Source organism: Neophocaena asiaeorientalis, unplaced genomic scaffold (genome assembly GCF_003031525.2).
Source record: "Neophocaena asiaeorientalis asiaeorientalis breed wild unplaced genomic scaffold, Neophocaena_asiaeorientalis_V1.1 scaffold57, whole genome shotgun sequence".
In the NCBI taxonomy this organism is placed as follows: domain Eukaryota; kingdom Metazoa; phylum Chordata; class Mammalia; order Artiodactyla; family Phocoenidae; genus Neophocaena; species Neophocaena asiaeorientalis.
The window spans coordinates 2552274-2567623 of NW_020172731.1; the positions used below are offsets into that span (position 1 = coordinate 2552274).

General features: G+C 36.1%; 1 protein-coding gene across 1 annotated transcript in view; it reads right to left on the minus strand.

Moving 5' to 3' along the window:
- Positions 1-621: 621 nt before the first annotated feature.
- Positions 622-15350, minus strand: part of FGF10 (fibroblast growth factor 10) — an 82189-nt gene continuing 67460 nt past the window's right edge. The window contains exons 2-3 of the mRNA XM_024740346.1: positions 6282-6385; positions 622-1623 (exon numbers count right to left, since the gene is read on the minus strand). Of these exons, the coding sequence (XP_024596114.1) occupies positions 1426-1623; positions 6282-6385 (302 nt within the window). The 3' untranslated portion in view covers positions 622-1425. The remainder of the gene's footprint in view (positions 1624-6281; positions 6386-15350) is intronic.

Sequence of the window (15350 nt, forward strand, 5' to 3'; positions counted from 1 at the left end):
TGGTATGCTCTTATGTACTGTTTTCTATACCTGCTCTAACAAAATGAATTTCAATAAGGTTACATTATGGAACCTTCCAAAGCTCTTTAAATTTACAGAAAATAAGTTTTATTGGGTTTTGTAAAGACTAGATCATACAGCTTGAACAGCTTGAACAGGTTGCAGTATATGGTTACACATATACCAGAATATATTTGCTCAGTTTAAGCCCCTTGGAGGGTTGCACTTCATACCAAATTCTTTGATAGTTCCTTTGGGGGAGATTCACTATGTGAGACTTATAAAGTGTTCTTATATATGCAGACAGCCTCTTCATCACTTACCACTGTGATATATGGCCAAAAAATCATTAGTAAATAATGAGGCTAGGCTACTAAAATGTATGTAACAATTAATTTTCCTTCTTTTAATATCTTGGAGACACACTGATGTATTGAAAGAGAAGAATTTGGCCTTCTGGTCTATTTCTTAGGAAAGGAAGCTTTAGGAGTGATGTATGGTTTTAAATGATGGCAAACATCTCTCACTCAAGCCATGCCATAGCACTGTCATATTTATTGTTGATGGTTCTTATGGCAGAAGTGCAGATTAAGTCAGCTGATAGCACATGGGGCACTCACACTCTTTCCTCGATTTTATCTCCTACTCTTGAAGTGTTTGCCAAGTTTTAAAAACACTTTGTCATGAACATGCATGTGGTGTGCTAAAGAAAAAGAAAAGGTAAATCAGAGGGCAGCTGATGAGGGTACTCTTTAAAACCCCAAAAGATATTTAACATCCTATTAAATAAATAACTTAGAAAGAAATAGAAAGGGGTGAAGGCAGAATGCACAAGCATACCATACTATTTGTTTTGTTAGAACAGTTTTACACTACCATGTTTATATTTTTTAATCCTATCCAATTCTTCCATGATGCCACGCCCAAAGCTCCTTTGGTTGTGCATATGATATGACCCAAGTGCTTTCCAGTAAATGCTTGCGTGTCTTACTGCTCATTGAATCATTAGGCTTGAATGAGCAATGAAAGTCTTTGATATGAGTTCGTATTCCATAAATAACTTTCCCGAAGATCATTCAACAGACTGTTCCTTGTCCTTTAAGTTCTATCTCAGAGGTTAAAAACAAAAACATAAACAAAAACTTAACCCCAAAACTCAGCCACAATATTGTTCACTTAGGAATTACTTCCATCCCATCTGATCTGCTTATATCTCAATTACAAAGCAGGACACAGAACTAATTAAGAGAACATCATATGTCAGCAGAGAGTACAAAAACCTTCAAAGGCTTCCTTTCTTTCAACCAAGCAGATACTTGCAATGTGTCTTTTCCTTTTGAGCTACTATCTTCACGAAGAACACCAACTTTTACCAACTGGTAAAAGAGCCTTTGGTTATCCTGCATCCACAAACATTGCCTTCCTCTAGGAGTGTACCACCATTGGAAGAAAATGAGCTGAGGTGTTTTTCCTTCGTGTTTTCTGTCCTCTCCTGGGAGCTCCTTTTCCATTCAATGCCACATACATTTGCCTCCCGTTGTGCTGCCAGTTAAAGGATGCATAGGTATTGTATCCGTTTTCCTCAATCCTCTCCTTCAGCTTACAGTCATTGTTAAATTCTTTCTGCAAGGGAAAAACAAAATCTTTTATTCCTACGGTGATGATACTTGATTCTATTTCACACAAACCATCCAGAGAACTCCAGTTCCTGGGTTTTATTTACTGTTGCCCTTTGTACATAAGTTGTGCACTTAATACAAAACATCAACAACAGAAGAGTAAAACTCATAAAAGACAAAACAGATCCTACATTAGAAGGCATGTGATTTATTTTAATCTATCATCATAACCACATATTGGGCCCCTTTTAAAAAGCTGATGTGCATTGAACATGACATGTTTAAGTGCCTAGAATGATTGTTAAGAAGCAAGCATTCCAGTAACAATATTCGTGATGAGCCAATGATAAAGAATGTTGTTATAATCCTATTTTTCAGAGTAATAACTGGGGTTCCACGGGAAAAACAGAATTACAGGAAAAAAGTGGGCTTATCAAGTTTCCAAATGTTATCTACCTATAAATCCACAATAAATACACACACATTGATAAGAAAGCAGATTTTAAAGCAAAACCATAATAGTTCTAGATAACCAAGAGGCCCTGGGAGTGAGGGATGTCCCTCTCCTCCAAATACCAGATTTCTCAATTTTTTAAATTATTTACAATTTTCCGTAACTTGGAATTTTGACCAATTTTACTCTGAGGTTTAGGAATAGTTGAACAGTAGGACATGAGACAACCTTGCTTTGTGAATTTCCATGTCAAAGAAACTATAAATCTGGTGACTAGCACTGCTTATATTGTATAAGCCTGAAGACTTGGGTCCTGGGAAATTCCACTTTACAGACACAGTCCTTTGGCTTTGTCTCAAGTGGCCAAGTTTTTTAAGGGGATCTTTTGTGACAAAGATTGATCACTCATTCATCTTAGAAATCCAGATTCTCACTCTGGAGTTAATAACAAAGAGGAGATACCTCACTAATCTCAAAACTCTGACTTCAGAAATATCCCTTTCCCCTTATACCCAAACTAAAGCAGTTTAAAAGCTAAGGAATTGGGGCTTTTGCTCTTCTGGGTCTATCTTCTCTATGCAAATCAAGGGCATTGTAGGCATCTTTCAGCTGAAACTTCTACTAGGCAGTTCAGTTTTTCTCAGCTCCGCACTTTTTGGAAATTTTGACTAAATTCCCAACTCCTGAATGTGTGTATATTTAAATATCCAGGTTTCTGCAGGCTAGATCCTAATTTTGAACATTATCACAACTGTAATGAACAGGTATATTTTATGGTAATGTTACCAGTTTAAGCTTTGTTTTCTGGAATTTATTTATCCTCTGTGCTTCTCTTCTATAAAGAATATTTAAAGGTAATGTTCAAGTAACGACTTATTTGGTTGAAAGTATGAAGAAAAGGTAAATCATTTAAGGTAATGATTTTAAAATAAAAATTATGCGTTAGAAGAGATTTGAATCCTTAATTTGAGTTTATTTTTTTCTATTTATTCATCCTAGTCTGTCTAAAACTGTATGGTTTTCAAAGCAGAGAGGGTTTTTTTTACATGAATAATTGTATTTTTTCAATAAAGATGGCGTATTTTAGAGAGTACAGAAGGATTGAGGTTATTTTAGCTGATTTTATATTTGAAATGGAGCTATGTATAAAAAAGTAGGAATGGATGCTAAATTATTTTTCCTCCCGAAAATTAATTTATAGAACAATGTCTCTGAAAGTGAATTACACCTGTATCAGACGCCTCATCTCAGGTATTTTGAATACTTAGACCATTGGTCAAATTTTTGTATCAGAATCTCTGGAGGAGACCTAGGAATCTATTGTTTACAGCATTTAGGTGAATCATAAATATTAAAGTCTAAAAAAAAATCTAGGCTAGAGCAAGATCTCAAAAGTAGGGTTTTGGTAGTTTAGAAAAAGGTTTTGGATTTCCTCAGAATACCAGGGAAATTTCTTTGGTTTTTAAACCATGCCCTACAAGGGCTTGTCCTCTATACTTCAGTTTTATAATCTATTTACTTAATTCCATCTGTCAGGAGAAAACTCAGTATACAATAGACACATTGCTCAGAGGATGAATAATGAAAATCTAAGAGAGATAAGTTTCCCAAAAGGGAATCAAGGAAAATAGTCAAGAGACTAGAATATATAGTGTTAGTTTAATCAACCCCTCTGGGTTTTTGCCTAATTGCTATTTTCAAGAAGGCTATGGAATCAATGGAAATTATCTGAAAAAAAAAAGATAGGAATTACAAGAGTATGTCACCTGATATACAGAATATATAGGATGTGTACTCATGAATTTTTTTTTTTTTTTTGATATACCCTTTAAATGCAAAGTTCCTAGTCCTATCCTGCCCTGAATAGGGCACTGAATTTGAGTAGATTTTTAATTTAATTTTGAACAAGCCATACTTCTTTACTCTTCCTGGTGGTAATGCAAAATTATAATAACAGTACACTATGGTTAGAGAATGAGCTTCTCTCTGAGACAGGCTGAAAGTGGAATGCATCGGCTATTATGGGCTGAGCTACTTGGAAAGGTAGTTACGTTAATGCATTGAGCTATTCCATGCTGAAGAAATCATGTGGGACAAGGCAAACCCTGTCCTCTTGAAGTCAACAATCTACTGGGAGAAGACAGTCAACAACAGACACATTATTGAGAGAAATATCTGATAAATGCCATTGTAGATCATTAAAATGGTATGATGTGATAGAAAGCAAATGAGCATCTACATAAGAAATAGAGAGAGAATGAAATAATCCATAGGCCTTAGAGCTCAAGAAGAAGCATAGGCACACTGTGTGAGCTGTGTTGGGATAGAAGAAAAAAGTGGGGGAATGGAAGGAAAAGTATTAAATATTTTTATGACAGTTCACTTGAGAGCTATCCATTTTTCCTTGATGTCACCTTTTTAAAGAAATATACTTTATCAATTAAAAATTTTTCAATCTTTTATTGCAATTAAAACTTCTATATTTTCTCTCTTAATCTAAATTTTTATTAGGTTTTACTTTATTTTTTATTTTTTTATTTTTTTTTGCTAACTTTGGGATGCTTCAAAGGGCCCCTGAAACATCCCAAAGAGAGATTTTAAACTAATTATGTTCATTTGGTATGTTAAATTACATAGGAAGCATTGTCAAAAGAGTAATAAATCTTCTTAGGTTATTTTATGGGTAAATTAGGTTTTACTTTAAAGCATTGGTTTTGACTATGCATCAGTATCTCTTCAAAGAATATGTGCCCGGACCTTTTACTCAGTAATTCTTTTTTTTTTTTTTTTCTCAGTAATTCTTATATAAGAATTAGGGAGGGAAGGGACCTCGGCATGTTTATTGAAAAGAAAAACAAAAAATGTCTCCAGAGTGGTTATGCTGTGAACTCCCAAACGGAAGCACTTTTTAAAATGGTCCATTACTCTTCTAGGCTCATTAGTAGAGCTACCTATAATGGAAAAATTTAACTAAAAATTTTCTGACCGCTTCACCCAAAAAGCATTTATCCTAGTCAAAGAGGCTCACCCAAGGTATGCCTGACTCCCCAATTATAAGTGGATCTGATATGAATGAAATACAAGGCTGTTGTATGTCCAGACCAACGATGGAATCAATTTCCAGTGACTCTCACATTGTGGGTACCATACCAGGAGCATTAGGGAAACCTGGGACCTTGTTAGAAATGCAAAGTCTTACAGATTTAACTGAATCAGAAAATCTGGGAGTGTGTTTTAACAAATCCACTGAGTGATTCTGACACTTACTTAAGTTTGAAAGCTGCTGGCCTGAGGCAGGCACTGCAATCATCCTTATACTAATCAACACAATAGGTTTATTTACACATTTTTTTTTTTTTTTTTTTTTTTTTTTTTTTTGTGGTACGCGGGCCTCTCACTGTTGTGGCCTCTCCCGTTGCGGAGCCCAGGCTCCGGACGCGCAGGCTCAGTGGCCATGGCTCACGGGCCCAGCCGCTCTGCGGCACGTGGGATCCTCCCGGACCGGGGCACGAACCCGCGTCCCCTGCATCGGCAGGCGGACTCTCAACCACTGCGCCACCAGGGAAGCCCTATTTACACATTTTAAAGTGATATTCCCTGATACTTGCTATGGAACACAGGGATGTATGTACTCAAAGCGCTGGCTGGGTACCAGCTCCGTAACTGAATTAATCATTATTGTTTAGGTAAATAAAATTCTGGAGTTGATTGAACAGCACAGAAAATGTTAAATTTACTGATGTGTCTCCCCATTTCAGATTTTAACGGAATACAAAACACCCATGTCCTCGTTTTATCTTCAGCTACAACACATACACACAGAGTATGTGGTTTTCTACTCAATCCAAGATCTTTGTTTTCAGTGATTCTTCCCCAAGTTGTCTGCAGCAACCACGACAATCTGACCAGATGCTTCCGTGAGAGTCTGACTGGTTAGCTCAGAGCATTCAGAATATTAGCATTCAGAGCACTGACTGATGAATGCCAGCAACAGTCTGCATGGTAGACTAATGGGTGAACAACAGAGGGGATTACAGAGTTGGAAGAGCTGCCTTGCCAGCCCCTGAAACGCTGGTGACCAGCCCTCTGTGGTTCTATTTACTAGCAATAGAATGATAACAAAACTATTTAATGTCTGGGGGAAACATTGCAAAACTGTGGTAATAATTTACTGAAGTGGACTTTTCAAATAAAAGTAGAATACTTACTGAGCCATAGAGTTTCCCCTTCTTGTTCATGGCTAAATAATAGTTGCTGTTAATGGCTTTGACGGCAACAACTCCAATTTCCACTGAAGTTATCTCCAAGATACCTAAAATATACAATTCAAAAAGGCTAAACTTAAAGAGTCACATAAATTTAGTTGAAAGAAAGAAAAATCAGAAGAAATTATGGTTTATTTTTTGATGCCTCCAAAATCAAAAACTAAAATAATTGGGGGAAAAAAACCCCAACCTTTTCCACTGTGACTAAAAACACAGCACCAATATGGAAAAAAATAGTAAGTCTTTAAATGAATTCCCTTGCATTTTACTCTGCGCATATAGGGGAAAATATCGTTTTAATTAAAATGCTTCCTTTGCTAACTCTGCATTTTCAACCCCATAAATATTGAAACAGCTCTGCTCATCTTAGCCTAGGTTTCACAAAAACTTATCAGAGCACACATCTGTACTATGGTATTAAATTAAACCTATAGCATATGTCAATAATATGTCAGATTTACTTCAACCTGTAAAAACAGTGGTAAACTGTTTCTTCTTTGTAGGACTTTTAGATAAACTAAATCTCTTGGCTACATTTAACTGATAAATTTATTTTTGGCAAATGTGTTGACATTCTGAAATACTGGGAGACTGATCCCAATATACACATTGTCTTTAAAATAGCAGAGTCACTACTCTGGGTTGGGAGAAAATCCATTAGTATTTTTTGAAGTTTTAGTTTCTTGTTTCCTAGAAAGGATGAAAAACTAAGGGAATTAGGAACTGATAAACAAGAGATCTTTTCCCCTAATAGACAAGTTTTGGTTGGTGCATCTAAAGATAATTTTCTCTGAAAAGTTGGTAGGTGAACTATCTACTTAAAATGCCCACCTAGTTTAGGTTAAGGAGACCTCAGGTCCTAAACGTACTTCTTAGTTTTAAACCCTTGGGAAAGCTTTCTCAGGGCAGAGAAGTAGCACTGTGATTAGCAAAGTTCTGAATCCAGACTGAATTTGAATCCTGGCTTTGCATTTAGTAGTGAATGACCACAGGAGAAGTCACCGAACTGCTTATGTCTCAATTCGTTTGCAAAATGAGCAGCATATTAGTATCTCCCTTCTAGTTTTGTGATGATTAAATGAGATAGTACATATAAAATAATTAGAAATTGCCTAGAGCTTACTGCCTCCTTAATTATTATGAGAGGAAAGTTTTCCTCCAACAGTTATAGAGTTTGAAGCTTCTTCTTCAACAAGCTGTGTAAATCCTGAACAGAACATACAAATTCCCACTGGCTTAGCCCATAAAATCTGAAAGCCAATATATGCTATCGTTTATCCTGTACTTACTATCATAAAAAACACCATCCTAAATGTGGTCCACAAATTATGTTTATACTCTTCCTAGAGGGAAAGAGTGTCTTGTTCTTAAGACATGGACACCTTCTTTCCTTTCTTCACAGGTTAACAAGCCACGTCATGGTCAATAGAAATGCTTTCATGCCCCCAAAGCAAAGCTGACATCACTAGAGAGACTTGTGCCAGAACTACATGCCATAGAACGTTCTGTTCTTATATTCTACAGGAAGCCTGTGACCTAACACAGCATACCTCCTCATTAATAGATTGAAACAGATCTCATTTGGCAAGCTTAAACAAGGAAAGATTGTGAAGAGTGAGGGAGACAGTATCTGTATGTTTTTGTTTTGTTTTATTGGAGTATAGTTGATTTACAATGTTGTGTTAGTTTCAGGTATACAGCAAAGTGATTCAATTATATGTATGTCTGTGTGTCTGTGTCTGTGTATATGTTCTTTTTCAGATTCTTTTCAGTTATAGGTTATTACAAGATATTGAATCAGTATCTATTTTAAACATCCCTTTTCCTTATACTGGTAGTTGCCCTCAAGGTACAAACACATACACACATTTATTTGCGCATTTTAAAAAGTACTTTCTTGTACTTTATTTCTTTAATTCTCCTGACAGTCATCTAAGGAGGTATGATTATTCTCAATTACAGATGAAAAAATGGATGATACTGAGGTTTTGTAACTCACAAGGTGATAAAGTGACATAGGTCTATAATGAGGGACCCAACACCTAAGCCTCTCACTTTCAGACTATTTTGCTCTCCATCTCTGACTATTTTGCCTCTCCATCATATCTTCCGCTTCTTTCCCATTTACACAAGGGAATTCTGCTAGAAAACCAACTGACGTAATGACTCATCGAGGTAATAGTCTTTAATGAACTAACATGCTTTTCCTCCCAAGGATCTGGCAGGCCACAGAGGATGATGCCCGAGTCTCAGAGAAGGAAACCTAATATACTTTATTTATGTCACAAGCAGAAGATATAGAACAAGGTAGTGATAAGAATCTGGGGCAAAATGTTTAGACTGCTATTTGCTTTGCCTGCCAAAGAGGCAAGTAAGTATTATCAATAAATTATAAGGTGTTCCCTATGTATGCTTTTGTAACTGGAAATTGTTAGAATGAAAAAGGTTGATTTCAGCAAAGAATTAAAGATTTTTGAATGTGAACAAGTAGTGGGATTAAGCTATAGTAACAGACTGAGTTGGCAGAAGCAAAAATGTTCTGGTGTAATAAATATTACCGAATCTTTGATTATTTCTGAGCGTGCACTGGCCATGGTAGATCATATTTATGCTCAGAAGCCCTTGGGTTTCTTTCTGCTTTGCACAAAATAGGAACACAATATTCAAAGAATTCATCAATCAATTAACCATTTTTCTTACTCTGCAATCAGTTAAAGCTAGCTTGAAAAGGTTCAGTATGCTTCAAAATAGAAAGAGGAAGACCTGGATGATTTAAGTCCTTTTGAGTCCTGAAGATGAACTTTTGGATACACCATATGTCATTAAGTCATAATTGATAATCTCATGGGTAATGGACAATGACATGTCTTTATTGTAAATATCTGTGAATGTGTGACTTTCTAAGGAACTCAAGTCTAAAGGACTTGCCTATTTTTTCATGAAGAATCTCTCCCATATTCTCTGTTCTTTGGTGAGGATGATCAAGTTTGCCTATAAAAGCATTTTTGGAAAGTATGTTTGTTGTTGGATTAATAACTTATAGTCCTATGGGTGTATAATTTGATGCAAAATTGAATGCCAACTGAAGGAAAGCCTGCCAGGGGAAAGTGAGGAACAAGGCAGGAAGTTGTTAGAAGGCTGGGGAGTTGTCAGTCTCAAGTTATCAGCCATCTTCTACAGACTCTAAGGATTTTGGCAAATAAGAAATATTTTATCTAAAAATATATAACTTTTAAAAGAACATATTAGAAAAAGCCAATTTTTAAAGCAAATTCCTTTAATAATAGCAATATATTAACTTTATTTTGAACTGTATTTGAAATCTTAAATAATAAAGTTTGATAATCAATAAAACAAAAGTGATTGTGACAAAAATCAGCTCCTAACATTGGCAAATTCTACCGAATGAGGCAGCATCACCATAGTAATGGGGAGGATTTTGCAAACTGATGAACTCCAAATGGAAATAACATAGACATCACAATTTTCATGTAAATCAGTTATTCTTTTAACTTTAGGGCAAGAGTTATGTTTTGATGAACCACTGAGTTGTCAGTCTGAGGACGTAGCCATTCAAAAGCATTTTTCTCAGTTTATTATGCCTCTCATCCTTCTCCAGAAGAGAAGCATCTGAACTGTTTTCTCTCCAGCAATTACATTTGACCAAGACTACTCTTTTCGGGCTATGATAATAAACAAGCTATTGGCCTAGATAGTAACTTTCTCCTTAAATACCTTTTCATGGATATAACAGGAGAAAGAAAGTAAAAGTCATTTAAGAAAATGGATGTATACAGGGGGGAAGTTAGATGTAAAAAATAAACGCAGAATCCCATTCTGCTCTCCTAGATAAGCAGAACATGAATATATAAATAAATCCTGGAGATTATTTGAGTAAATTAATTCTGCTAGCATGTACCTAGCACCAGTGTGCAGGGCTTGTGTTAGCTCTCACGATGGAGGATGAAAAAACAAGCGAGACACCATCTTTACCTTCAAGGAGTTTTAAAACTGGGTAGGATAAAGACAGGAATAATTTAAGTAATTACAGCACAGAAAAATATATTAAGTGCTCTATTAGAAATAAAATATGTTGCCATGGCTTTAAGTAGTAAAGAAGTCATCCTGAAGAAGGTGGTTGGTATTTGAGGTGAACCTTTCAGGGGGTAGGATTTTAATAGGTGGGAATTGAAAAGTCGAGGGGAACATTTTAGGTAGAGAAAAGTGAAAGAGTAATGAAAGGCATGGAGGAGGGGAAAGAGCTCAGTGTGTGCCTGAGCCACCGTTGGCTCTCCCCACCGATTGCACTTTGTGGGGGACACTCAGTAAAAGTAAGGGCTCTGCTTCATTGAGTAGCAGTGATGCTCTCCCGGGTGAGGAATGTACTTTTTTTTTTTTAATTTTTAAATTTTATTTATTTGGCTGCATTGGGTCTTCGTTGCTGTGCACGGGCTTTCTCTAGTTGTGGTGAGCGGGGGCTACTCTTTGTTGCAGTGCGCGGGCTTCTCATCGCGGTGGCTTCTCTTGTTGCGGAGCGTGGGGTCCAGGCATACGGGCTTCAGTAGTTGTGGCTCGTGGGCTCTAGAGCTCAGGCTCAATAGTTGTGGCGCGCGGGCTTAGTTGATCCGTGGCATGTGGGATCTTCCTGGAGCAGGGCTGGAACCCGTGTCCCCTGCATTGGCAGGCAGATCCTTAACCACTGTGCCCCGAGGGAAGTCCTGAGGAATATACTTTTCAAAAAATTTATTGTGAAACTTGGAAGCAGCTCAATAAATGTCAGAGCCTTATGAATTCAGAATCAGTCACATCTTACTTTTGTCTAAACATTTTAACTCAAAATAGATATTAATGCTATATATAGTTTGTTAGTTTTAGTCAATGTGCTGAAACATATCATGACTAGTATAAGATGATACACAAATCCTATCCTCTCTAAGTCTCTTTCTTCCCCATGAATTGTTCAGTGGCCCGAATAGTTCTATTATATACTAATATAGAAAGACCTATGGAGTGCCTTGGCTTGTTGTCATATTTACACCGTATACCTCCGAGATTATGTGACCATACCCAATAGTGAGGGGCTAAATGGCTCCAAATATGGTATTCCGTTTAGAATCACTGTGGGTCTATCTCATTAATTGTGTATCTTTCTCAAAGAACTGTAGTAATCATAGTGGTCTTTTTAAGAAAATTATTAGAACAGTGCATAGTTCATAATATGTGCTCAATATGTATTTATTGAATGAACAAATGAATCATAAGTGGTCAGTCCAATGACTGGCTGAGGAAAGAAAAACTGGGTGTTCATTAAATAATTTTTTTTTCTTTTGACAGTAATCATCTTTGTAAAATCTTGAGATTAATTAGTAATTCCACATCCAAATTAAAGTTAGAGGAAATGCCAAAATGTGTGCTTCAAACGAAAGTTGATGAATTATAAAATATAAATGCTTATTATTCCTTTTAGGTAAATTATAACAAAGGCAATGATAAGGATTGTTTTACCTATTTAAATACTTTTCTCCAAAGTACTATTCTATTCTCAAAATACTATACTATTCTAGCAAACACTTGATTTTTAGATTTCAAAAGTATTTTAGAGAAGCATACTTTTTAGTCCACACAAAGGGATTCACTTCCATATAGACTAATTTTCTAGGTAGCTAAAGTTTTTCAGCTCTCAGACTTTATTTATTAAAAAAAAAATAACTTGGCTCCTAAATCTTCAAGTTCACTCATTTCCTTGTTCATATATGGAGATTACTAGTTACAAGTTTGTTTCTCTTGATGACATTAGCACTGATGGCTTTCTCTGCTGTGAAAGTACATTGCTCTCATGAGCGTCTACATTAAACTGCCAAATTAATATGTGATCTTGTTAAAATTGAATGAAAAATATGAGCAAGGTTTGGAGATTTTCTTTTCTGAGTACAGGACATGAGGCTTTATGCAGAAACCTTAGTATTTCTTTTTGATAGGCTCTCAGTTATATTCTGGAGAGTGGATATCTACACAAGTGTAATGTTAAAATTCTGGGATAAACATAAAATATATAGCTTTAAGTCTAGAACAAACTGCATTTATTTCATTATAGACATAAAATTAGATATTTTTATGTCTATGATGAAACACATGTAATTTTTCTTATGTAGTAAAAATTATAACAGCGAATTCGCAAATAACTTAATGGGGCATAATTTTGCTTTATAAACACTAGTGTTGAAAGACTTATACAGAAATTATTTCAGCTGGTAGTTCATTTACACCCTTGAATTTGTTGACAACTTGATTCCATTCATGGTTCTTGAGCATAAAATGCTACTTTACACCTAGAAAGTACGACAGATTCTAGGTCTGCATGATCATGTCCAGAAAAAATACACAGAGGTTTTCAATAGCTAAATAATTGTCATCATATTAATTAGAAATATTTCAAATAATGTTTTCACCTCTCTTTAATGTGAAACAGAGCTAAATTCAGTGAAGCCTCAACACATTATGTGAACTGTTGAACTCCCGCACAGCACAAAGGACTTTCCTGAACACTGTGCTAAGAGACTCAGTCAAACTTTACCCTGGCTTCCAGCCTCACTAGGCTGTGTCCCTAAAGGTGACTCTAGCCACCATGCTTAAGAAAACACAACGCTGCCAAACTGAATTTTTCCAGCCCCCCTTGCCAAACTATTTTCAGTAATTCTCCATTCCACTCCCTTCTGTAATGTTCCATTTCCACTAGCCTCTTTTTTGTCCCCCCTTTATCACTTCCCCATAATCCCTTTTTATTCCCTCTCTGTTCTCCCTTAAAAACTTCAGTCACCTTTGTCTTAGTTGGAGTTGAGCTCAATTAATACTCTAGTCTCTCTCCCTTACTGCAGTAGTCTAAATAAAATCTGTCTTGTAACCTTTAACAAGCATCTGGTGCTGGATTTTTTTGTTGGTTGGTTTGACAGTTACGTGAGATTAAAAAAAAATCTCACAAGGATTATAGAGTAGAAAACTGTCACCAAAGTCAGGGGTATCATGTGCAAGCAAAATAGTTCACAACTGGTAAGTGAAGAAAAGTATGGCTTTTTGAAAACTGGGAGAGGAAAGCACCTAGCTGAAAGGTAACAGAACTATGTTAGTATCTCTTAGCTTAAGGGTCCACATGCTTTACACTTTTTTGGGATTGCATATTTGCTTGGAGACCCTAGCTTAACTGTATTGAAAGAATGTCAAAATGTACCTGAGTAATTGCTGTGTATTGAGAGTAACTGGAACAACAGCAACATTTGTGATATTAATTTTAATTTTGTATCAGCTACTTATTTTCCCATCTCATTTCTCTCCATCTACATCCCCTTCTCCCTCTCCATCCTATCCTATCTCTGTCTCTGTCTCTCTTACACACACACACACAAACAAACACGATAGGCAGCTAATAACCACACACACAAACACACACACATTTTTTAAAGGAAATAGCAAAGTCACATTTCATGTGATGAAATTAATAGAGGAGGCACTTAGGTGTAAATGACAGGGAAATTAGTGGAAGCTCTAAAAAGCAGAAGAACTTGGCTTAATAGCTCTCTTTCTTAACTAGCTGTGTGACCTTGGATAAGTCAAGACTCAGAGTCTTGGTTTCCTCATTTGCAAGTTGGGGCTAACTGCCTACAGCTCATAGGATTGCGTAGAGTCTCAGACAGTGGATATTGAATAGATATTTACTGTCTGCTGAGTCAGAATGGTGTCAAGTTAACCAGTCTTCTACACCAGTGGTTCTAAAACTTGATCATGCACCAGAATCATTTGGAAGGCTTGTTTAAACAGATTGCTTGGATTTTTGATTTGGTAGACCTGGGGTAGGGCCAGAGAATTTAAATTTCTAGCAATTTCCTAGGCAGTGCTGATTCTGCTGGTCCAAGGACCACACAGTGTTTTATACACTACATTCAGAGACAGAGCAGGCCTTTGATATAAAAAAGCATTGACAGAAACATGTGCAGAGAAGCAAAACCACAAACGGGAATAGATGCAAATAATGGTAGCAACTTAACATCAAAGTAAAATTGTTAAAGAATGTGGAAAGAAGTACTGGGTTTTTCTTTTGCTTGTTTTTGATAGGTGTGGGATTCAACATCTGCATAACTGAGATAATGTGGATTTGGAATTCGTGTACAAGTATAGTACATTGCTGTCTATAGTCAGTTTTTTGAAGACTTGCAATAAGATTATTATCAGAATCTTTATTTTCTTCTCCTCAGTAAGAGTGTGGACATGCTGGTGGAAATGTAAGTGCCTTCATCTACCCCTAAAGAAGAATTTTATAGGCATTTTCATAGGGTTAATTGTGTTGACACTCTAAGAATTAAATGACTCTATGGCTCCCTTAAAATTATGCCAATGGCCAAGAAATTGCTACAGATCTATAGGGATTCACTTGATCTCCCACCCTCTAGAATAATCTCACTACCTTTAAAGGGAAGATACCAGAGTGGGCTAATCATTGATCTACATCTGGTCCACCTTGTACTACTATTATAGACTCTGGCTGCCTTTTCAGCATAATGCAATAGAGCTATTTAGTTTTTCTATCAGCCACAGTTCTTTCAGATATCCTTGACATTCATTTAGAATTGTAGACAGAAACAGGACCTACATTAGCAGATAATCTTTACCATCCCTATATAAGGAGATATATCTTTGCCGATTTGCTACAGTACAGAATGACCTTTTACATTCTCACCTGGTACTTCAAGTCATAGTATAAGCTCAGTGACTAGCCTGGTCTTATTGATGAATATGGTGGCAAATTCTAAAGCATTTCCCAATTTAAGGCTATATTTTAATTGACCAGTACTGTAATTTAACCATTGTCATTGACCTAACATTAAAAGTGTCAGAAGCAACACAATCTAGAGACTTTATTCCCTAGTTATAAATAAATTTTAAAGTGTGTTAGAGATGCATCTCATTATTGTATTGTATTTTTTTTTTTTTTTTTTTTTTTTTTTTTTTCTCGTAGGCGGC